Genomic DNA, 24385 nt, shown 5'->3' on the forward strand with positions numbered 1-24385 from the left:
TTGTCGAAAATCCATCACTGAATGATGACACTGAAAGGGCAGCAACAGCTGAGTTAATAGTGTACAAGTAAATAGGAAACTGAAACAGATTCCACCATTACAGACCTCTTGTTTGATTTTATACAGAACCTGCAACTGCCTCAGATACCAATACAAGACATGTTTGACTTGCCTCAGCTTACAGAAAATGTCTTTCACGTGTGTGAATTATAAAGTGGAAGAGCCAGGTTTTATCTCTATCATGAAAGAATAGCACTGAAAAGGCCAATGAAGTTTGCCCGTATCTTTTTGATTACAGAAATGGAAATGTTGGACAACACATTAAACACCATTACTTGTTCTTTGCCTCATTTGGAGGCCAAAATAAAAACCATGCAGTGGTACGATTTTGTTTAATGCTTGTGGCACAGGAAATATTTCTCTTCATTGTCCAATACTTTCTACCCATTACTTTTTTCAGCATGGTAAAAAGGAAAATTAGGAAGGTGACTAGAACATATTTTCCAAAAGAATATGCAGAACTAATAAGAGTCCAGCACGAAGTTGAATTTTGAATTGAAAATACAAAAAACAGAAGAGACATTAAATTTAAAGGAATGGTTGCCAAAGTTCTATCAAAAGAATGCTACTTCTGTTGAAACTCGAGAAAGGCCTACACAAAGAAATAACAAACAGCACTTTCACATAACACAATTCATGCAGCTGTGCTATTCACATGGAAGTCTTGGTGTTGTTAAAGTTAGACCATTCATTGATGGAGCAGAAGAGCACACATTCTAGCTGGCTGATCCTTCTGTAATTCCACTAAGCCCTGTAAGTCAGGCCTATCAAGATCATGTGTCTATAAATGAGAAGAAAGTGCACCTAAGGTGCTTTCTACCATTTCCATCAAAAGAAGAAACTGTCCAGAACTTCTACTCTCATATATGAAACTGGCCAACATGTGTCAAAGAACTGTCAATGTGTGGAGTATAATGCCAAAGGGAACAGAAAACAGGCATAATTTGTTTGATTTTTGTGCATACTAACAAGAAAGTATGAGTTGAGTAATTTTAACTCAACGTAAAGAAAATTTATCAAAATGGTCTACAGTGCATTGGCATCCTTTCCTCTAAACTCAGTTTAATGAAAAATAGGAAAAATGGAGTTTCAGCATAATTTTAAGATCTAGAATGTTTTTGTATCTCCTGAAAAAGTTTTTTTTTTTTTACATCTGGGTTTTCTCAATAGTCCCATTCATTTAGCCTTGCTTCAGTCAGTGGCAGGAGCTCCCCTATTGCTAGGTTGGTTTCATTCATGGCTGCTTGTTATCCCTTCCTTCCAGCGCTTTATTTTCTCCCTGTTGCACAATTCTATGCCAGAAGAGCAACGACACTGTATGTATGGAAACTGCACAGTGGCAGTTGGAATACAACATGCAACCATGGCTGTTACTTCTAACAGTTTGCTGTCCAGAATTCACTTATTCTCTAGCATACAAAAGAACATCACCTCCTTTCCATGCCTCTGCAGCTAAGAGAGGGAGTTCTAAACGATAAATGCTCATGTTAACCTTTTTGTTATGTATGCCTCGACATATGAGATTTAATGCTTTTTTTATATTATCTACAAAGAACGTGGGTTTTGTAGATAGAACGAATTCCCGATATGTTCAGTTGCAAACCACGAACTGATGCGAGAAAGTTTTTGCAGTTCACTTAATTTTGTTTCCTCTTATGCTGTGGGCAGGGAGGGAAAGTTCTTACGGTTGTAACAATCTGCAACGAAGCGTTCAGGTCTGTCTGGATACACTGCCAGAGCCTCATGGCCGCATACCTCTCAGCATGTCTGGGGAGTTAGCAGCTTGTGCACTGATAGTGTGATCCCTGCATAGTCACGGGGCTATCACTGTGTGGGTACTTTATGCCTCCATAGGGACTGGTTGCTTCTATGACAAATTTTGAAATAGTGGAGGTCGAACCTGGATGTAGAGACCAAACATGTTTTACCTGAAATAACTCTCATAACATAAATAAAGTGAGAAAAGCCATAATCAATGTAATAGATTGTCAAAACAGAGTCTGTCCTACAGACCAAATATGAGAGAAAGAGGTTGCTGGGAAGGCAAATTGTTGACTTCAGTTTATTAAGTAAATTTTAGGACATGCAGTTAACCTGCAAAGGAGATCGCGTTCAAAATACTATTGTCAGCCATTTTTGAGTACCGCTCAAATGTTCGACATCCCCACTAGATCATATTAAAGGAAGACACTGAAGCAGCTCAGAGGCAGGCTACTAGATTTGTTACTAGTGGGTTAGATAAACATACGAGTATTACGGAGATGCTTCAAAAACTCAAATGGGAATCCCTGGAGGGACGACACCATTCTTTTCATGGAACACTATTAAGAAAATTTAAGACAACCAGCATCTGATGCTGACCACAGAATGATTCTACTGCCACCTACATAGATATGTATAAGGATAACATAAGAGAAATTAGGGCTCGCACAGAGGCATACAGACAGTTGTTTTTTCTCACTATTTACATGTAGAAAAGGATAGTAAATGACTAATAGTGGCACAAGGTACCCTCCGCCATGCACCATATGGCTGCTTGTAGAGTTCCATCCCCACCAATGCATTTACTCACAAAAGAGCTGCGAGTCCCCACCTCCTGGCAGGGTAATATGCAAAGATATATATATTTTCCTTTCAAACTGTGACGATAAATGTGTAAGCAGGGAATCACACAGCCCCAAGTTCTGATCATTTAGAAGAAGCATTAAATAAATGAATAAGCAAGTGGTACAGGTAAGCAGAATTAACGTTATAGAAATTAAAATCCACTTCAGTTATACATTAAGGAATAGGAGTAAGGGATTACACCTTATTGAAAGAATTTTAATCTATGAAATAAACAAATAAAAAACTAAGAACACTAGGATAAGTAGCAATCTTTTTTCTTTAATTGATCAAAATTTTGAAACTTAAAAAATTAGAACTTATTCAGTGCAATGAAATAAAACTTACATACTAGCAGATTTATTTTGTTTATTCTTCATGATTAATTTTGCTTCATCCAGAACATCTTTTAAGAAGACAGTCTGTCCACGTCTGGTACTCATTCCATGGATTCTACCAAATTTTACATGTTTGAGAGTATGTGCCCATGGCAGCCCAAGTTTCTTAAGTGTTGTGAACAAAGTTGAAAGATGATCACTTTGGCCATTCTCTACAACATATATCATCTCATCAAATTTAAACCTCCTGTGTCGTTCTATTGCTGCTGCGATGTCTCTGGTTAAATACAGCATTGACCCATCACTTTTTACAATAGTAACTTTTCTTCCGTTTAAATCAATAACACATTTCCCATCTTCTTGTGTCTGCACAAACCCATTTTCTTTCATCATTTCCAGTACCCAACCAATGTGCTTAGCTCTATACATTGACTCCCAGTGGAAATCGTCATATTTTATTCCCAATCTTCTGTACGTTTTTTCCAGCTCATTTACTGAATACTTGTGAAATAGTTGCCATTTTCCCAGTTCCTCAGAATCTGCATTTTCCATCTGTTCAAAAATTTTTCGAGCCCGAACATGGATTTCTGGATTGTGTTCTGCCTCTTTATTTGCAGTCACATATGCCTCATACAGGGAACCAATTGGATTTTGTTTAACTACATCATCTGAATATTTTAGCATGTCCAGTCCAACTGCTAACAAGCCCATCTGAGTACCCCAGTCACCAAGGTAGTTCAGCTTCAGTACATCAAATGTTAGGTACTCATGTAATTTTGAAATAAAATTTCCTATTACTGTTGAACGCAAATGACCCACATGAAATGGCTTTGCAATGTTTGGGGAACTGAAATTAAAGAAAACTTTGTTAGACAGATAGTTGCAACTACTGAGTAACTAAAAACTACAATCTGTAAATCATGTGTATAAAGGAACAGCAATATACCAAAGGATTAACAGAATGCTGCTATTTTTCCCTTCTAAACATGTAACACCATTTTTCCATTCAACTAGTTATCACAAAAAAACAAGTACCAAGTTATTGCAACACAAAACATTTCAGACCCAATTTTACAGAATCAAATGTGGTATATGACTGGTACCTATGACATTATTGCTACTACACACATAATTTAATACAGTGCTTTTAATATAAATGAAGGCATCACACACAATTTTAAGGAGAGTACATTCATATTCCGAAAAAAGAAATTTGTTTTTATAAATACACCAAAAAGGGTTGTTTGCTATCCAGCCCATGTCCTCCTCTGTTTGCTTTAGTTGCTCATCTGGGTTTCTGATTCTTTGTTGTTGGTGTTTACACAACAGTATTGCCCTCTAGCTTTGTTGTGCACATTATGATATGATGACGCAACTGGAAAATTTATAATCAGGTCTTCAGACACCATATACTTATTTGCTTTATCTGCTGAAAAACGTAGCTGCAAAGGTAATGTCAAAAGCAATTCCTGAAGTAACTGGTCTAGTGGCAGTAATTGGTTGAGTAGATATTGTTATTTAAAAGGACAATAATCAAAGAGAAGAGCATAACCTTCAAAAGCACATACATGTAGCTGCCTGATAACTTAATAGATGAGTCAGCAATTCAGTGACACACTAAAAGCTTCAATTTATAAGGTTTGATTGAACTCCAGACAATATAAAATTTTTAGAAAAGTTTTACCACACTTGCCATGAGCTAAAGTAGAGGGCATGGAAGTCTGCCTCCACAAAGTTTTACAAAATAAACTTCTTTAAAATATGGTGCACTACTTGATGTGCTTCTACCAGGTGGTCAACACAGTGTTTATACACACATCACATTTCAGAATTTGCCTTTAAAATTACTGGGCTTCTTAAATTATGATACTGACAACTCTATGGGGACTTGTTATGAAGATTGTTGGCTGTGCAATTGATCATGTTCTTTCAAACGAAACCTGAAATCTGTTGTGACATGATAAATGTCTATCAATATAGCTGTGACAGTTTCTTGCAATTCATTATGTACTGGACTATTTTCTCTGCTAGATACTTGTGCTGAAGGACCTGAAGAAAATGAGAGGACTCACAGTGTGTTAAAAACTTATTCCTTTGGTCCCACCTCATCTGCTGTAGAGTATTCAAGAATCACATACTACTCAGCATTATTCACTGTAAATTTATCTGGTAGACATATCCAAAAGACATGATGTGAGAAAATTGGTGACAGCCATGTTAGTTTCACTGAGTTGGTCCATCAGTTAATGTGGTAATGAAATGTGATAAATTTAAAAGGAAAGAATGAAAAATCACACTTTCAGTGCTTTTTATCCTAAAATTTGTCAAATTCAAGACCCTATCAACCTCCTAAAACAAGCCATGATGGCGATTTACTGTAACCTTGGCATAAACCATTAGTGTTCATCACACTTATTTGTTAAAGATTGATCTTTGCAAAAAGCACATATGGTCTTGTTTCTCCAGGCAATTACTGAAAAGAAGTTCCATGGGTAAGTGAGCAATTATATGATATGCTGATACTGGAGTAAGAATACATTCTGTATGCTTGCTGCATCATGAGGAGCTGGCAGATGATGTGAACTGGTGGCTCACCAACCTCTGCACAGATGCTGAGAATGAATGTGATAAATTGCTGCACAGGGCAGCCACGAGGTCTGAGGCGTCTTGTCACGGTCCACACGGCTCCCCCCATCAGACGTTCAAGTCCTCCCTCGGGCATGGGTGTGTGTGCTGTACTTAGTGTAAGTTAGTTTAAGTTAAATTAAATAGTGTGTAAGCTTAAGGACCGATGACCTCGGCAGTTTGGTCCCATAAGACCTTACTTCAATGAGAACTCTTCCTAAGCCTCCTGTGGCCAGCCTAACTCCCTCATGGTGGACTGTCTCAAAAGCTGAAGGTACGACGGGTTTGGCAGATTTATAAAACATGCATCCACAGTGAAACTGGTAGCACACAAAGCTCTGTAAACCTAGAGCAGGCAGTCTTGAACTGCATCCCATGCCCCTTGCACACTGCATTTTAAAATATTAAGTGATTTAGGGGAACGACTTGTATGGCTTATGTCCCTCAGGTGGGCTACCACATAAGCTTCTGGGTGAAAGTGAGGCCTAGAAACCATGCAGTGGTTTAAAATGTAAAACAATATCCCATAGTCTAAACAAATGAAGATTAAAAACATGACAGGAATGATTGAAAACACACACACACACACACACACACACACACACACACACACACACACACACACAAATATTTTCTTTTTCCATTTCTACGGAATCCAAACTGATCTTCCCCGAGGTCGGCTTCTACTAGTTTTTCCATTCGTCTGAAAAGAATTCGGGTTAGTATTTTGCAGCTGTGGCTTATTAAACTGATTGTTCGGTAATTTTCACATCTGTCAACACCTGCTTTCTTTGGGATTGGAATTATTATATACATTATTACTCGGTAGTTCACATTTAAGTATCTGCCAGATGGTTCATCGAACCACATTCGAATTATTTCTCTACCATTTCACTATCAAACATTGCATGGGAAAAAACGAACAATTAAATCTTTCCATGTAAGATCTGACCTCTCTGATTTCGTTACGATGATCATTTCTTCCGGCACAGGTGGGTGTTGCATTTGGAAGTTGCCACTTCAGATTACATGAAAAGATCTCACTGCAATGAAATACACCTTCGTTTTAATGATTGCTATCTCATCTTGCATATCATGTCTGTGACGCTACCTCGCAAATTTTGTAATAATGCAAAACAAGCTGCCCTTTTTTGAACTTTCTCAATGTCCTTTGTCAACCCTATCTGATTCAGATCACACACCAAACAGCAATACTCCAGAAGAGGACAGAAGTGTAGTGTAGGAAGTCACTTACTAAAGTGTTCTGCCAATAAATCACAGTTTTTTGTTCGCTTACCACACAACATTAGCTATGTGAGTGTTCCAATTTAAGTTACTCGTAATTGTAATCCATAATATTTAGTTGAATTCACTGTATATTTTGTGAGATTTATTGTGTAACAGAAATTTAGTGGATTCCTTTGGAACACAAGTGGATGATTTCATACTTTTAAATATTTAGAGTCAACTGCCACTTTTTGCACCTTACAGATATCTTGTCTAAATAATTTTGCAATTGGTTTTGATCATCTGATGACTTTACAAGATGGTAAATGACAGCATCATCTTCAAACAATCTAACAGGACTGCTCACATTGTCTCCTAAATTGTTTATACAGATCGGGAACAGCAGAAAACCTATAAAGCTTCCTTGGGGAACTCCAGATATTACTTCTGTTTTACTTGATGACCATCCATCTATTACTATGAAGTGTGACCTTTCCGACAAAAAAATCACAAATCCAGTTGCACAACTGAGACAATACTCCATACACATGCAATGTGATTAGAAGTTGCTTGTGAGGAATGGTGTCAAAAACCTTCTGGAAATCTAAAAATATGGAATCAATTTGACATCCCCTGTCAATAGCACATATTACTTTGTGAGAATAGATAGATAGCTATGTTTCTCAAGGATGATATTTTCTGAATACAGAATGGCTATTTGTTGCTAAATCATTTCCTTTGACATGATTCATAATGAGACCCAAGTTTCTCCTGGCACATACAACTTTCAAATAACTTCCAAGAATTCAGCCAGGTAACATTTTCAGTGACCACCGATATTTCGGCGGGAGAACACCCCGTGATTTTAAAGGCAAACTGCAATGAACAGGCAACATACATGCAAATTTAAAACCTCGGTTCTCGGACTGATCGCAAATTTGTTTATGGAAGACTTCGAGGAACGTGCATTGGAGTCGGCATCTTTGAAACCCGCCTGTTTCTTTAGATATGATGACGATACCTTTGTTTCTAGAATGAAATTCTCACTCTACAGCGGAGTGTGCGCTGATATGAAACTTCCTGGTAGATTAAAACTGTGTGCCGGACCGAGACTCGAACTCGGGACCTTTGCCTTTCGCCTTGCCCGCGAAAGGCAAAGGTCCCGAGTTCGAGTCTCGGTCCGGCACACAGTTTTAATCTGCCAGGAAGTTTGATACCTTTGTTGTTTGGCCTCAAGGTAGGGAGAATCTGAATGTCTTTCTAGAACATCTGAACTCGATCCACCCTAAACATTCGTTTAACAATGGAGGTAGAAGAGGGTGGTTCGTTTCCTTTCTTGACGTGTTGGTTAGGAGGAAGGATGCTGGATCATTGGGACATGCAGTCTACATGAAACATACTCACACCAACTTGTACTTACAGCCTAATAGTTGTCACCATCTGGCTCAGCGTGAAGGGGTAATTCGTTGGGGTTGGGTTGTTTTGGGAAGGAGACCAGACAGCGAGGTCATCGGTCTCAGATTAGGGAAGGAAGTCGGCTGTGCCCTTTCCAAGGAACCATCCTGGCATTTGCCTGAAGCGATTTAGAAAGATCACGGAAAACCTAAATCAGGATGGCTGGGTAACTTCATACTTTGGTACAGGGCACATGTCGTTTCTGACGCTTAGTCTTTGCCAGCTGAGCTGTTCCATCTTGAAGTTACATTTCCTCAAAATGGTTATAGTGATAGACAGATTGAATGTGCATTGTGCTATCGATCAACTGTACATCGGGTGATTGATGATAATTCTGAGTCAACACCTAAGTCTACTGCCTTTCTGCCTTATGTAGGAAACACTTCCAACAAGATCGGTCGTATTTTACAGAAATACGATGTGAAATGTGTTTTCCAACCTCCATCTAAAATTAAAGCACTTTTGAGTTCTGTTAAGGATGATCTTGGTCTGCATAAGACGGGTGTATATCGCATTCCTTGTAGCTGCGGCATGGCCTATGTTGGTCAAACTATCAGGACCATGGAGGACCGATGTACTGAGCATAAATGGCACACACAATTACAGCAGCCAAGTAGATCTGCTATTCCCATGCATTGCTTGGATACTGGTCACCCCGTGTTATATAATAACACCGAGATATTGGCATGCATGTCCAGCTATTGGGAGAGTGTTATTAAGGAGGCAGTTGAGATTAAATTAGCAAGCAACCTTGCTAACAGGGATGGAGGTTTTTGTTTAAACTCTGTTTGGAATCCGGCTCTCTCCCTCGTCAAAAAACAGAGGGACACAGTCACTGCTACCTCACCTGTGAGTTCGTAGTCTCACTATCGATAGCTCTGACTGTGGTCATCTTTGGTGGCACTTGTGTTCAGTGTGTGTGTTATCTTTCCCACATCAGTCCGAGAACCGAGGTTTTAAATTTGCATGTACGTCACCTGTCCGTTGCAGTTTGCCTTGAAAATGGCGGGGTGTTCTCCCACCGAAACATCAGTGGTTGCAGAAAGTGTTTCCTGGCTGAATTCCCGAAAGTTATTTGAACGATTCATAATGTTTGAACACAATATATCTTAAAAAATCCTACTGCACATTGGCATCCATGATACAGGTTTACAATGCAGCGGATTACTCCTGTTTCCTTTCTTGAGTGCTGGTGTGACTTGTGCAACACTTTCTAGTCTTTAGTTGTGGATCTTTCAATGAGGGAGTGATTGTATACAATTGCCAAGTATGGAGCAACTGTATCAGCATACTCTGAAAGCAACCTAATTGGTATACAGTCTGTACCAGACGCCTTGACTTTAAATGATTTAAGCTGCTTCGCTACACCTAGGACACCTAATGTAAGTTACTCAATTTGGCAGTTGCTGTCGATTATAAATCTGGAATATTTACTTTGTCTTCTTTGGTGAAGGAATTTCAGAAAACTGTGTTTAGTAAATCAGCTTTAGTGGCACTGTCATCAATAACATTAGCATTGCTATCATGCAGTGGAGGTGCTGACTGCACGTCGCTGCTAGTGAACTTCACCGATCTTGGAAATTTTGCATTCTTTTAAATCTGGCATGCTTTTTTTGTCGCTTCTGCAACAGTGTTATGACCTGTTTTCTGTACCAGGGAGGATCAGTACCAATTATTACCACTTTAATTGGTACATACCTCTCAATTGCTGTCAATACAATTTCTTTGATATTAAATCGTATCTGGTCAATGCTTACATAGTCAGATTGGAAGGATGGAAGATTGTCTCTTAAGAACACATTAGGCGGATTTTTGTCTGCTTTCTTCAAATAAATATATTTTGCTTTTTTTGTGGACTTGAATGTTATGATCTTCAACTTGCTGCAACAACCTTTGGTCATGAATTCCTGTTCCCATCACGATGCTCCCTATTTGCCCTGGATTATTTGTTGACAATAGGTCAAGTATGTTTTTGCAGCCATTTACATTTCAAGTGGGCTCCTGAACTAACTGTTCAGCCATTTACATTTCAAGTGGGCTCCTGAACTAACTGTTCAAAGTAATTTCATACCACCATCCAATCGTGATCCTCCCACACTCCCACCTAACCATCCCCTGGTCACCTTCCAGGAATTCCTAACTTCCAACCTGGCCTCACCATTCTTCCCCAGTTTCCTCCCTAAGAACAACAACCTTTCAACAGAAGAAAGGACTGTTCTACACAACCTACAAATGGATCCTGACTTGATCATCCTCCCAGCAGACAAAGGTTCCACCACAATTGTGATGAACCAGAGTGACAACCTGGCAGAGGGCCTCCACCAGTTGTCTGACAACCTCCACCTACAAGTTCTGCCAAAGTGATCCCATCCCTGAAGTCCAACATAACCTCTAATCCTAGCTGAAATCCTTAGGTCCTTCCCACAACCTCTCCCCTGAATCCATCTTCCTACGCACCCCAACAACAGCCCGCACACCCACCTTCTACATGCTCCCCAAAAATCCACAAACCTAAAAATCCTGGGTGCCCCGCTGTGGTTGGTTACAGGGACACCCCCCCCCCCCCCCCGAAAGAATTTTGGCCCTTGTTGATCAATATCTCCAACCAACTGTCCAAAACCTAGCCTCACACACTAAAGATACCAACCACTTCCTGTACCAGCTCTCCACCATCCCCACATCCTTAATCCCCCACCCCCAGGATCCCTACTCATCACTGTTGATGCAGTCTCCCTACACATCAACATCCCTCATGCCCATGGCCTTGCCACAATTGAACACTACCTCTCCCAATGCCCTGCAGATTCCAAATCCACCACTTCATTCCTCGTACTCCTAACCAGCTACATCCTAACCCATAACTACTTCACCTTTGAAGGGAAGGTATACAAATAAATTTGTGGCACAGCCATGGGCACCTGCATGGCAGCCTCGTATCTCAACCTCTTCATGGGCCACCTAGAGGAAACATTCATAGCTTCCAAAAATCCTAAACCTCTGGTCTGGTTCAGGATTATTCATGACATCTTTATAATCTGGACACTACGGTCAGGACGCCTTATCTTCATTCCTCCACAACCACAATACCTTCTCTCCCATCCATTTCACCTGGTCTTCCTCCACTAATCATGCCACCTTCCTTGATGTCTATTTCCTCCTCTCAGATGGCTCCATCCAACCTCAGTCCTCGTCAAACCCACCAATTACCAACAGTACCAGCACTCTGACAGCTGCTACCCCTTCTGCACCAAAAAATCCCTACCATACAGCCTGGCCACCTGTGGTAGATGCATCTGCAGGGATGAGAACTCCCTTGCCCAGTATGCTGAAGGCCTCACAAAGGCCTTCACAGACAGGCAATACCCTCCACACCTAATTCACAAACAGATCTCCCACACCATATCTTCACACACACCTGATCCTCACAGCCATCCCAAGAACCAACCAGAAAGAAGCACCCCTTGTCACCCAATACCACCCCGGACTGGAATGACTGAACCATGTCCTTCGTCAGGGCTCTGATTATCTATCATCATGCCCTGAAATGAGGGGCATCCTACCCAAGATACTACCAACTCCTCCCAGGATAGTGTTGCACTTCCCACCTAACTTCTACAACATCCTAGTCCATCACTATGCCACTCCCACCCCCAATCACTTGCCACAGGGATCATACTCCTACGGAAGTCCCAGATGCAAAATCTGTCTAATCCGCCCATCCAGCAGCACCTACTCCAGTCCTGTCACAGGGTTATCCTACCCCAACACACGCCAGGCCACCTGCAAAAGCAGCCATGTTATATACAGCTCTACTGCAACCATTGCACAGTGTTTTACATTGAAATGACAACCAAACAACTGTCAACTATATGATCAGCCACCACTAAATAGTTGCCAAAAACAAGGTGGACCATTCAGTAGCACGACATGCAGCAGAGCATAACATCCGGTATTTCAATGGTTGACTCACAACCCGTGCCATCTGGATCCTGATCACCACCACCACCACCACCACCACCACCAGCAGCAGCAGCAGCAGCAGCAGCTTTTCTGAGCTGCGCAGATGGGAGCTATCCTTACTGTATATCCTTTACTCCTATAACATTCCTGGCCTAAACCTGAGGTAATTTGCTGCCCCCAACCCGAGTGTGTGTGTGTGTGTGTGTGTGTGTGTGTGTGTGTGTGACACACACACACACACACACACACACACACACACACACACACACCACCCCCTGCCCCCGTACCCTCACCCAATTTGTGTCTCCACATCAGTTGTGTACCATTATCTCACACCCTAGTCTGTGAAATCGAGTGCCCAGCCATCAGTCACCTGCCCCCTCTACCTGCACCCCTAGGTAGCCCAAAGATGGCTTCCTACTCTCCCATGAGCCACTCCCCCCCCCCAACCCCCTATCTGCCTCCCACCTCTCTCCATCCCCCATCCCACCTGTACCTACAACAATTTGAGCTTCAGTGCTTTCCATTAGCACTTGGAGCTCTGGTTCTTTCCCAACACAGCTATGACAATATACAACTACAATACTGACTGTTGCTAGGTATACCATCATCCTTTGTTTGCCCTGCACCCTTTTAGATTGACACTCTTACTGTAGTTTCCCCAAGACCCTCTAACTTGCAGAACCCAAAACCACAACACCCTATGATGAAAGTCATGGAATATGCAGGCTACATTGTCACAGAACTGTCTAAGCTTCTGATTCAGACCATCCACTAGGATCTGTATCACAGGTGCTTCAGCTTTAACTCACAAGCATAGCTAGCAGCCCAAAACCAGAGAGAATCTATTCTGAGCCAAAGGGAAACACATCGTTACTACTCACATGAGCCACCACCTGCAGCTGACTGCATCCTGCGCTCTTCATGGAATTCAGAAGCACCTGTTCCATATCTCAAACGACTCCTACTGGCTACTGGTATGCACACAGAGTGCGCACTGTACTCTTTGCCCTCCTTGGCAGCAATATCCCTAAGAGGCCCCATTATGTGCCCAACGTTGGAGTTGGAGCTCCCAGCTACCAGTAATCCCATGCTCTGTGACTGCTCAGATCTTGCTGGCCAAGAGTCTTCCCCTGAAACAAGGCAAGTGACTGCATCTGACTCAAGATGTTTGTCAGACACAGACAGCACCTGAAACCCATTCGTCTCTTTGCTCTCCTAATTATATGATAGCATTCTTCCCTTGTCACCTAAAACGTTACGAGCTTATTTGCAAATGATCTGCAATTGGGAGATCGCCATTCCACAGACCAGCTGTTTTTGTAGTCTCCATGAAGACTATGGCATGTATGCATCAGCGGCATTGTAGATCATGCTAGTGATGTGATATAATGATCTATGGGCACATACTCTACATTCATTCGTAGCAGCTGGCTGTACAGTGTACAGACTACTTTCCTGTGCATCAGGCACTGTTCAACAATTTGCTATGTGTACTCATATCAGGAAGCGACAAATGAAGGCCAGACAATTGACCACTTCACACTGAGCACTGGGTGAAAGGACTGGAGAGCATAAAGATAAATCAGTTGCAAGACTGACTGTAATAGTGCTCAATTGCACGCCTGCCCTTGTTCTTAAGGCATAGATCTTTTAGTAACAAGGGGTCCTCAAAAGCCGAACCATGGGGGCAGCTGGTAATGGAACTCACAGCACATGGTGTGCATTAAAACCCCGTCACAGATAAAGAGTAGATGGAGTCACTGTTGACAAGTTTGTGGAGAGTCATTAGGAGAACGTCAAGGCAACATACGGTCACCTGATATCTAGAAAACAAGTACAGCCCACATGTCACGCGGTCGCAGCAGATGATGTTCTGCCTGCTGGATAATTAAGACCAAGCACAGCCTCTAGCAGAGCAGTCAGTTGCTCGCTCACTTCCAGGCCAGGGGGCATCTACACTTGTAGCTCATCAATCTGAAGCAGCCAAGACCATAGCACAGGCCCCACTCACACCACTCTACAAGCCACTAAGGATGAGGCTTCACTATGAATTGGTACCATGCCAGCAACTTTGTTTCTGTTATTCTCAAGTGATAAACGATTTTTCTTTTGTTATTGGAACTAATTTATTTGTGAACTTGTGCCATGAATAAATCTTTCTTTGTTTCAACTTGGGAATCATTGTTTTCTACGGTTTGCATCACCAAGAAGTAAGAAATAACAATTAGTTGTCACTGGTCCACAACACCTGTGCAAGAGTGGCATGTTCGAAAGTGACGTACTTGGGCAAATTATTCATGCCGCGTTCTTGTGGTCTTAAGCAATTGATGTTTTATCAGGTTTGATTCCATGCGAAAACAGGTAGGGCCAGTGAATGTATTTATTTCGAGTGGTAAAGAGTACAGTAATCTATAACCAATAATATTTGTTGCAAATCCCGATTTTGGTCACTTTTTTTTTTGTGGTTTTAGGGCGCACAACTTCAACGGTCATTAGCGCCCAGACTACGTGAGGAATGCACCGCAAGTCACAAGTTTAAAACAGCAACGAAACGGAAAACACGATAAAAGACAGACTGACAGGCATACGATTAAAAAAGGAAAACAGCAGAATCAAATGTCCTTTGAGAGGGTTGTCAAATTGATAAAATGAAGAACGCGAGCAGCAGCTCGTGGGTCATCCGCTAAAATGGCTTCTACAGTACACGGCAGGCCAAGATCAAGACGCAGGGTGTTAAAATCTGGACAGACCGTTAAAATATGGCAGACTGTCAGCAATTGCCCACAGGGGCAGAACGGCGCCGGCGCAGCAGTCAGCAGATGGCGATGGCTGAACCGGCAGTGGCCAATTCGTAACCGGGCCAAAACGACCTCCTCCCGCCGAGAAGGGCGTGAGGAGGACGTCCAAGCCACGGGAAGAGGTTTCAGGGCCCGAAGTTTGTTGCCGGTAAGTGCAGCCCAATCGGCATGCCACTGCGATAAAATGCGCCGACAAATTACTCTGCTGCAATCCGACGAAGGGACACAACAAGATGCTGTCCGAGGCTGGAGGACCGCAGCCTTGGCCGCAGCATCTGCAGCTTCGTTCCCAGGGATACCGACATGGCCAGGAACCCACATAAAGCTAACCGGAGAACCGATGTCCACCAGCTGCTGAAGAGAGCGTTGGATCCGGTGCACGAAAGGGTGAACCGGGTACGGATCACTGAGGCTCTGGATAGCGCTCGGGGAATCGGAGCACATGACATATGCAGAATGTCGGTGGCGGTAGATGTAAAGGACAGCCTGGTAGAGGGCAAAGAGCTCAGCTGTGAAGACCGAACAAAGGCCATGGAGCCGGTATTTGAAACTTTGTGCCCCAACAATAAAGGAACAACCAACCCAGTCATTGGTCTTAGAGCCATCTGTATAAATGAAGGTCATATTCATGAACTTCGAACGAAGTTCGATAAAACGGGAGTGGTAGACTGAACCGGGGGTAACCTCCTTCAGGAGCGAGCAGAGGTCAAGGTGGACGCGAACCTGAGCCTGGAGCCAAGGTGGCGTGTGGCTCTCGCCCACTCGAAAGGTTGCAGGGAGTGAAAAATTAAGGTGTTGAAGGAGGCGACGAAAGCGAACTCCAGGGGGTAGCAGGGCAGAGACATACAACCCGTATTGGCTGTCGAGAGAGTCATCAAAAAAGGAACGATAAGACGGGTGGTCGGGCATTGCCAGTAGCCGACAGGCATACCGACAAAGCAGTATATCACGCCGGTAGGTGAGTGGCAACTCACCAGCGTCAGCATGAAGACTCTCGATGGGACTAGTATAAAACGCTCCGATCGCAAGCCGTAAACCCCGATGTTGTATGGAGTTGAGGCGGCGTAAGATGGATGGCCGTGCAGAGGAGTATACGAAGCTCCCATAATCCAGCTTGGAGCGGACGATCGACCGATATAGACGAAGCAGGACGGTTCGATCCGCTCCCCACGACATACCACTGAGAACACGGAGGACATTTAGAGAACGGGTACAACGGGCAGACAAATATGACACATGTGGAGACCAACTAAGTTTCCTGTCAAATGTAAGACCTAAAAATTTTGTTGTCTCCACGATTGGGAGAGCAACGGGACCGAGTCGTAAGGACGGTGGGAGAAACTCTTTGTAGCGCCAGAAGTTAATACAGACAGTCTTCTCGGCAGAAAAACGGAAGCCATTGGCGACACTCCAGGAGTAAAGACGGTCAAGAGAACGCTGAAGACAGCGCTCCAGGAAACACATACGCTGCGCGCTGCAATAGATGGTAAAATCGTCTACGAAAAGGGAGCCTGATACATCAGCTGGGAGGCAATCCATTATTGGATTGATCGCTATGGCGAAGAGAGCGACGCTCAAAACTGAGCCCTGTGGCACCCCATTCTCCTGGGGAAAGGTGTCTGACAGGACAGAACCCACACATACCCTGAACTGTCAATCCATTAAAAACGAACGAATAAAAAGAGGGAGGCGACCGCGAAGGCCCCATGTATGCATGGTGCGGAGAATGCCCGCCCTCCAACAGGTGTCGTAAGCCTTCTCCAAATCAAAGAACACAGCCGCGGTCGGGCGCTTCCGCAAGAAGTTATTCATAATGAAGGTCGACAAGGTAACCAGATGGTCAACAGCAGAGCGGCGCCTACGAAATCCACATTGTACATTGGTAAGTAGGCGTCGAGACTCGAGCAGCCAAACCAATCGAGAGTTAACCATTCGCTCCATCACTTTACAGACACAGCTGGTAAGCGAGATGGGTCGATAACTGGAAGGCAAGTGCTTGTCCTTCCCCGGCTTAGGAATCGGGACAACAATAGACTCGCGCCAGCATGCGGGAACATGTCCCTCAATCCAGATGCGATTGTAAGTACGAAGAAGAAAACCTTTACCCGCAGGAGAAAGGTTCTTCAGCATCTGAATATGAGTAGAATCAGGCCCTGGAGCGGAGGACCGTGATCGGCCAAGTGCGTTTTCGAGTTCCCGCATGGTGAATGGGGCATTATAACTTTCACGATTCGAGGAGCGGAAGTTAGGTGGCCTAGCCTCCTCTGCCTGTTTGCGGGGGAGGAAGAGGCAGGGTGGTAATGAGCGGAGCTCGAAACCTCGGCGAAAAAGCGGCCTAAGGCATTGGAGACATCCTCAGGGGCCACAAGGACGTCATTCGCGACCGTCAAGCCAGAAACTGGTGAGTAGACCTTAGTGCCAGATAGCCGGCGCAGGCTACCCCAGACAACAGAAGAAGGAGTAAAGCTGTTGAAGGTGCTGGTGAAAGCAGCCCAGCTGGCTTTCTTGCTTTCTTTAATAACACGACGACACTGAGCACGTAATCGTTTATAATTGATACAATTCGCCACTGTAGGGTGGCGTTTAAAGGTGCGTAAAGCACGTCGACGAGCACGTAAAGCGTCTCTACATGCTGCAGTCCACCAGGGGACCGGTACACGACGTGGAGAAGAAGTAGGGTGAGGGATGGAATATTCAGCAGCAGCGAGAATGACGTCCGTGAGGTGTGCGACCTGACGATCGCGGCTTGTGAAGGTTTGATCCTGAAAGGTCGCCCTGGAAGAGAAGAGCCCCCAGTCTGCCCTGGAGATGGTCCAACTAGAGGAGCACGGAGAGGGGGTATGCTGCAGGAGATGGATAACACACGGGAAGTGGTCGCTCGAATATGTATCAGAAAGTGCATACCACTCAAACCGGCGTGCAAGTTGGGGAGTACATATAGAGAGGTCTAAATGGGAATAGGTGTGAGATGTGTCCGAAAGAAAAGTAGGGGCGCCAGTATTGAGGCAGACAAGATTGAGCTGGTTGAAAAGGTCTGCCAACAGGGAGCCCCTCGAGCAGGATGCTGGAGAGCCCCAAAGGGGATGGTGGGCATTGAAGTCTCCAGTTAACAAAAATGGTGCAGGTAGCTCAGCAATAAGTTGCATCATGTCTGCCCTGGTAACGGCAGATGACGATGGGGTGTAAACGGTACAAATGGAAAATGTAAAAGTGGGGAGAGTAATGCGGATGGCTACTGCCTGCAGGCTGGTGTGCAACGTGATGGGAACGTAGTAAATATCATCCCGGACCAGCAACATAACCCCTCCATGGGCCGGGGTACCTACCACAGGGGGTAGGTCAAAACGCACAGAGGTGTAGTGTGGCAAGGCAATTTGATCACAAGGGCGTAGCTTCGTTTCCTGGAGGGCTACGACGAGCGGACGGTGCAAGCGGAGCAGCAACTTCAAGTCCTCTCGGTTGGAGCGAATGCTGCGAATATTCCAGTGAATAAGTGCCATCGTAAGAAAAGGAAGATAAAAGAAGGGGTCACCTCGAAGGCCGCGGAGGGCCTGGCTTCGAGCGAGCACTGCCGCCGCTATCAGTAGGCAGACAGTCATCGTCCATGGGGTCTATAGGTTCATCGGCCATCTTGGTAAGATGGCCGGGAGGGGGAGCTTCCTCCGCCGGTGAACGGCCAGATGTTCGGCTACCAGTGGTGCGGCCAGGCGAAACGGATGACGGCCTGGGGTGGCAACCGCTGGGTGGCGCAGGAGAAGAAATGCGCCGTGGCGGAGAAGGAGAACTGTGCTTCCTATGAGCCTTCTTGGAAGGACGTTTGGTGGAAGTACCGGTCGAAGGCTGGGAGGTCGAGGTACGTAGGAAGTCTGCACGGGACGGTTCCTTCTTAAAGGCCCGTGCATCTGACTTCTGGGTCTTCATCTTGGCAGAAGCTGATGAAGGTGCTTGGGTCTGAGGGGTGACGGGAGGAAGAGGAGACGTCGACCGGGCGATCTTAGCACTGGCCGAACGGACGACCGTGGTGCTGAAGGTCAGATCGCATGTCTGGGTTGCCACCTCCCTGGTAGTCCGAGGAGAGGCGAGGACAGTACTGTATTTCCCCGCTGGGAGCAGCGTGGGCTTCCTACTAGCCAATAGCTTGCGAGCAGCCGAGGTGGACACTTTCTCTTTGACCCGAATTTCTTGGATACATCGTTCGTCCTTGTAGACAGGACAGTCGCGGGAGGATGCGGCATGGTCACCCTGACAGTTCACACAACGAGGAGACGGAGGTGGACAGTCACCCTCATGGGCATCCCTGCCACGAGTGACACATTTAGCCGCATTGGAACAAGACTGTCGAGTGTGATTGAAACACTGACACTGGTAACAGCGCGTAGGTGTCGGGACATAGGGGCGAACAGAAATAACCTCACAGCCCGCCTTGATGCGCGATGGCAGCTTAACACTATCGAAGGTCAAGAAAAGTGTCCGGGTCGGTACAAGGTCATTGTTGACCTTTTTCATGACCCTATGGACAGCCGTCACGCCCTGCTCAGCGAGGAAAGATTGAATCTCCTCGTCAGTCAGTCCGTCGAGGGAGCTAGTATAGACCACACCACGAGACGAATTCAAAGTTCGGTGAGCCTCCACCCGCACAGGGAACGTGTACAGGAGTGTGGCCCGAAGCAGTTTTTGTGCCTGAAAGGCGCTCTCAGTTTCTAGTAATAAGGTACCGTTACGCAACCTGGTACAAGATTTGACAGATCCGGCTATGGCATCTACACCCTTCTGGATAACGAAAGGGTTGACAGAGGAAAAATCCTTTCCGTCCTCAGATCGAGAAACGACGAGGAACTGTGGGGCAGGCGGTAGTACTTTTGTCACTGATGGCTGGACACGTTTCCGTTTTTGGGCCGAAGTCGAGACAGATGGAGTGAAATCCATTGCAGATGAATCCCCCATGATTGCCAGCGTCTCCGATGGCGCGCTCCTTCCTTGTGTGGACCCTCTCAGAGGGCACTCCCGCCTTAGGTGAATGTTTACACCTCAGGTCACACCTCCCGAGAACCTGACGGAGGGACCAATCGGCATGGTCAGAAGGTATCAGCTCAGGCAATCACCCCTCCCCGGGCCTGGCCTTTACCAGGGGGTACGCGCGTGCCTTACATGTCTACCCAGGGTGGGGAATTACGTGTTACCCCGTCACCGGCTACGCGTGCAAACGCGTGGGTCGGCCTTCAGGCACGCACAGGGAGGAAGGAAGAAGAGGAAAAGGAGGAGAGAGAGGGAGAGGGAGAGAGAGGACAGACTGTCTCAAACGCCGAGGCGGAGACCAGAGAAGTCAAGGAGAAGAAGGTAATGAGAAGGCAAGGAGAAGAAGGCAATGAGAAGGCAATGAGAAGGCAAGGAGAAGAAGACAAGGAAAGAGTAAGGAAGACTGAGGTGGAAAAGAGCAAAGAAAGGAACCTACCAAAGGAAGGAAGAAACGAGAAGTGAAAAAGCAAAATGACCGCAAATAGAGGTCGTGGAACCGTCCGTCTCCGGACGCAGGCGCTAACGACCCCCTTGAGGGGGTGGGACTCCTTTTAGTCGCCTCTTACGACAGGCAGGAATACCTCGGGCCTATTCTAATCCCCGGACCCGCAGGGGGGGATTTTGGTCACTGTGTGGCCATGTTCAGTGTTTGGTGTTAAATTTATTGTGATACATATCTTATTGAAGTTGGTGTGCTGGTTTATAGTGCGAGTTTACTTTGAGTATTTTTATACTTGTATACTCTGATCAAAATTATTTTGTGATTGACAGGTTGCAGTGGTCAGCATTCAGACAGCCACACTAAGCAAGGCTCTGCTTATACTTACAAAACAGGCAACACTGCGAGCATGTAGCGCATGGGAAAGAACTACCATTGTCTGGCCCCTTGACTTGCTGAAACGTCAGTTCTGAAGTAATTTTAATCAGCGCATAGTATGTTGCATTTGCCAAGCTAGGCAATAATTTTATCAGATTTGATTCCACACGGAAACAGATGTGCCCAGAAACTGCATTTATTTCATGGGGTAAAGAGCACAGAAATCACTCAAAAATCTTGTTTATTGCAAATCCACATCCACTTGCTGGGCACATCCATTTTCCCATGGAATCAAACCTGATAAGCCTGCTGTCGTAAGCTGTCGCCAGCACACCGCTCGGCAATGAGGTTGTGAGAAGATAGATAGTAGGTGCAAGCAACATGCCTATCAGGAGAATAGCCAAATAGAGACTTGCTAGCAACGTGCCACCAATACCCTCTCAACCGCTAGCATTTAGATCACCGCAGCGGACCAGAGGCCCAGTCAGTCAGAGAGTACATCAATGACTCGAGTCATCAGTCACAACCCACTGGGAGTCATAGTCGCAGATAGCTCAGCCTCTAGCTCAGAGTCAGTCAGTATCTAGCGACCACAGTAATGTACATAGCTGATTTGTACTTCACCAGCAGTGAGGCTAACATGGACTGTTACGAAGAGCTTGTACCACAACATCTGAACTATCTTAAGTTAAGTAACTTCTTGTTCTTATGAATAAAGAACCCTGTTAATACATGCGTGCAGTTTGTGTTATAGAAGATGATACTGGGCACCAAACAACATCCTCTCCTTGCTTTCCATGGGACAGGCCTACATTGACTACAAGACAACACAGAAACTGGCATCGCATATAATTCAGTGCAGATTTTGCTTGCTTCTCTTGTGTTTTAGCTTGCAGGGGTGCTCATTTCTCACTGCTAATGTGGTGTCATGTTCTTGCACATATTCCACGAGGGGAGCTGCAGAACTAATCCAGTTTCTCTTTTCAGAGGCTTTGCTTAAGTTTTACTATAATGTATTTGTCTAAACTATGGTTGCCCCAGCTGTTCCACTGCCTGCCCCCACTTCACAGCAGCAGACAGCCAGTGTGATGGATCTAACACAAGTTTTTCAGTTTCAGAACCAACAAATTGCTGCCTTGCTGACAACGGTTCAACAACTACTGGCTGCACAAGCTGTGTCGGCCGCATAGCAGACAAACTGACTGGCCCAAGAAGTGCCGCCAACCAGTATACCAAAGTTCCGGCAATTTAACACCGAAGAGGAATGGTTCCAATACCTGACACAGTTTCAAGCACATTGTGAAGTTCACTGAGTTCAAGGTACTATAAAGCTACAATACTTTCTTTTGAATGCGGGGTCCCCAGTGTTCAGGTTAATACAAAAACTATTTCCAATGGTGTCTCCTAACAAACTCAGTTATGACGAAGTAACCACTGCATTAACTCAATACTATGGCTAAAAAGTCCAAGGAGCTGCAGCTAGATATCAGTTTTTTCATTCTCAGAAAAACCCAGAACAGATGCACCATCAGTGGTATACAGAATTAACAGGCAGACTAGGAAGTGTAAATTTAGGTGTAATTGTGGCAACTTTTACAGTGTTTTAATGATTAGATTCAATGTCCCAGATACAGGATCAGGTCCTTAAGTACTCTGATCGAGCACTTCCTCAGATTAGAATAGAGATTAGATTAGTTTTTCATTCCATAGATCCGTGCTGAGGAGATCCTTGTGGATGTGGAACATGTCAATATTTATTTATTTATTTATTTTTTACACTGAAATAACTATACTAATAGTATGAATATATACAATCCATCATTTGTTTCTATTAAAAAATTCATCAATGGAGTAGGAGTAGTTGGCCACTAGTAAGTCTTTCAGGCTCCTTTTAAACTGATCTTTATTTTAACTAAATTTTTTATGTTTGCTGGCAAATTATTGAAGATGAGTGTTCCTGAGTAGTGGACCCCTTTTTTAACTAAAGTACATGGTTTTAAGTCCTTGTGCAGATCATTTTTGTTCCTGGTATTGTATGTACGAACTGAGTTGTTTGTTGGAAGAAGAGATATATTATTCATGATAAATTTCATTAAGGAGTAAATATACTGAGAGGCAGTAGTTAGTATACCCAGCTCTTTGAAGAGGTTTCTACAGGACGTCCGTGAATTTACTCCACAAATAATACGTATTACACGCTTTTGGACTCTGAAAACTTTTGTTTGACTTGAAGAGTTACCCAAAATATTATACCATACGACATTATGGAATGAAAGTAGGCAAAGTATGCAAGCTTTTTCATTTTTATGTCACCTATGTCAGCTAACATTCGAATTGCAAAAGCATTTCTGCAGTTCTGTGGTGTGCTCCTCCCAACTGAATTTATTATCAAATTGTAATCCCAGGAATTTAAGACTGTCAACCTCTTCTATCTGCTCTTCTTCATACTTTATGCACATGCTGGGTGGAAACCTCTTACAGGCTCTGAATTGCATATAGTGAGTCTTTTCGAAGTTTAATGTCAGTGAGTTGGCTTTCAACCATTTATTAATATCCATGAAAATATCATTAGCAGATCTTTTTAGAACTACACTCGACATACTATTTATTGCAATACTTGTGTCGTCTGCAAACAAAACAAACTCTGCTTCTGGCAGTGTAACTGATGAGAGATCATTAATGTACACATGAAAAAGCAATGGCCCTAAGATGGATCCTTGTGGGACACCACATGTAATTTCTTCCCATTATGATGATGACTGATGACTTAATTCACTAGTCCCTTGCACTGACACCCTTTGTTTCCTGTTAGCGAGGTATAACTTTAACCATTTTGCAGCACTGCCCATGACACCATACAATTCTAATTTATTTAAAAGGATGTTGTGGTTCACACAACCAAGTGCCTTTGACAAATCACAAAAAAACCTGCTACTTGTAATTTGTTATTTAATGAATTAAGTACATTTTCACTGTAGGTGTAAATAGCCTTCTCGATATCAGAACCCTTCAGAAATCCAAACTGTGTTCTTAATAATATGTTATTTGTGGTCAGATGGTTGAGAAGCCACCTGTACAGTACTTTTTCTAAAATTTTTGAGAATGCTGGCAAAAGTGAAATCGGTCTGTAGTTTGATGGTATCTCTTTGTCCCCTTTCTTGAATAGAGGCTTAACATCTGCATATTTTAGCCAGTCAGGAAATGTCCCAGTTATAATTGACTGGTTACACACGTAACTTAGAATTGTACTAAACTCACAAGAACGTGCCTTAATTAACTTTGTTGATATTTTGTTGCAAATCTTAGAGCAATATAATTCAGGTACCATAGCGGCCGATAAGTTTCACTAGGCCTCGATTTGTCAGGTCGAGTCACTCCTTGTTCATGACCACCCAAGCAGCCACAACAACGAGCACGTACACAGCTGCATTGACAGCCTTGTCAACAAGCCTGTGAACTTAGTGAAGACCTGTCCTAAACAT

General features: G+C 44.1%; 1 protein-coding gene across 1 annotated transcript in view; it reads right to left on the reverse strand.

Moving 5' to 3' along the window:
• The window catches only part of LOC126471437 (probable arginine--tRNA ligase, mitochondrial), a 58956-nt gene that overhangs the window by 17131 nt on the left and 17440 nt on the right, over window positions 1-24385 (reverse strand). Inside the window, exon 3 of the mRNA XM_050099600.1 lies at window positions 3017-3849. Within this exon, the coding sequence (XP_049955557.1) occupies window positions 3017-3849 (833 nt within the window). The remainder of the gene's footprint in view (window positions 1-3016; window positions 3850-24385) is intronic.

The sequence above is a fragment of the Schistocerca serialis genome, chromosome 3 (genome assembly GCF_023864345.2).
Source record: "Schistocerca serialis cubense isolate TAMUIC-IGC-003099 chromosome 3, iqSchSeri2.2, whole genome shotgun sequence".
NCBI classification, from domain to species: Eukaryota; Metazoa; Arthropoda; class Insecta; order Orthoptera; family Acrididae; genus Schistocerca; species Schistocerca serialis.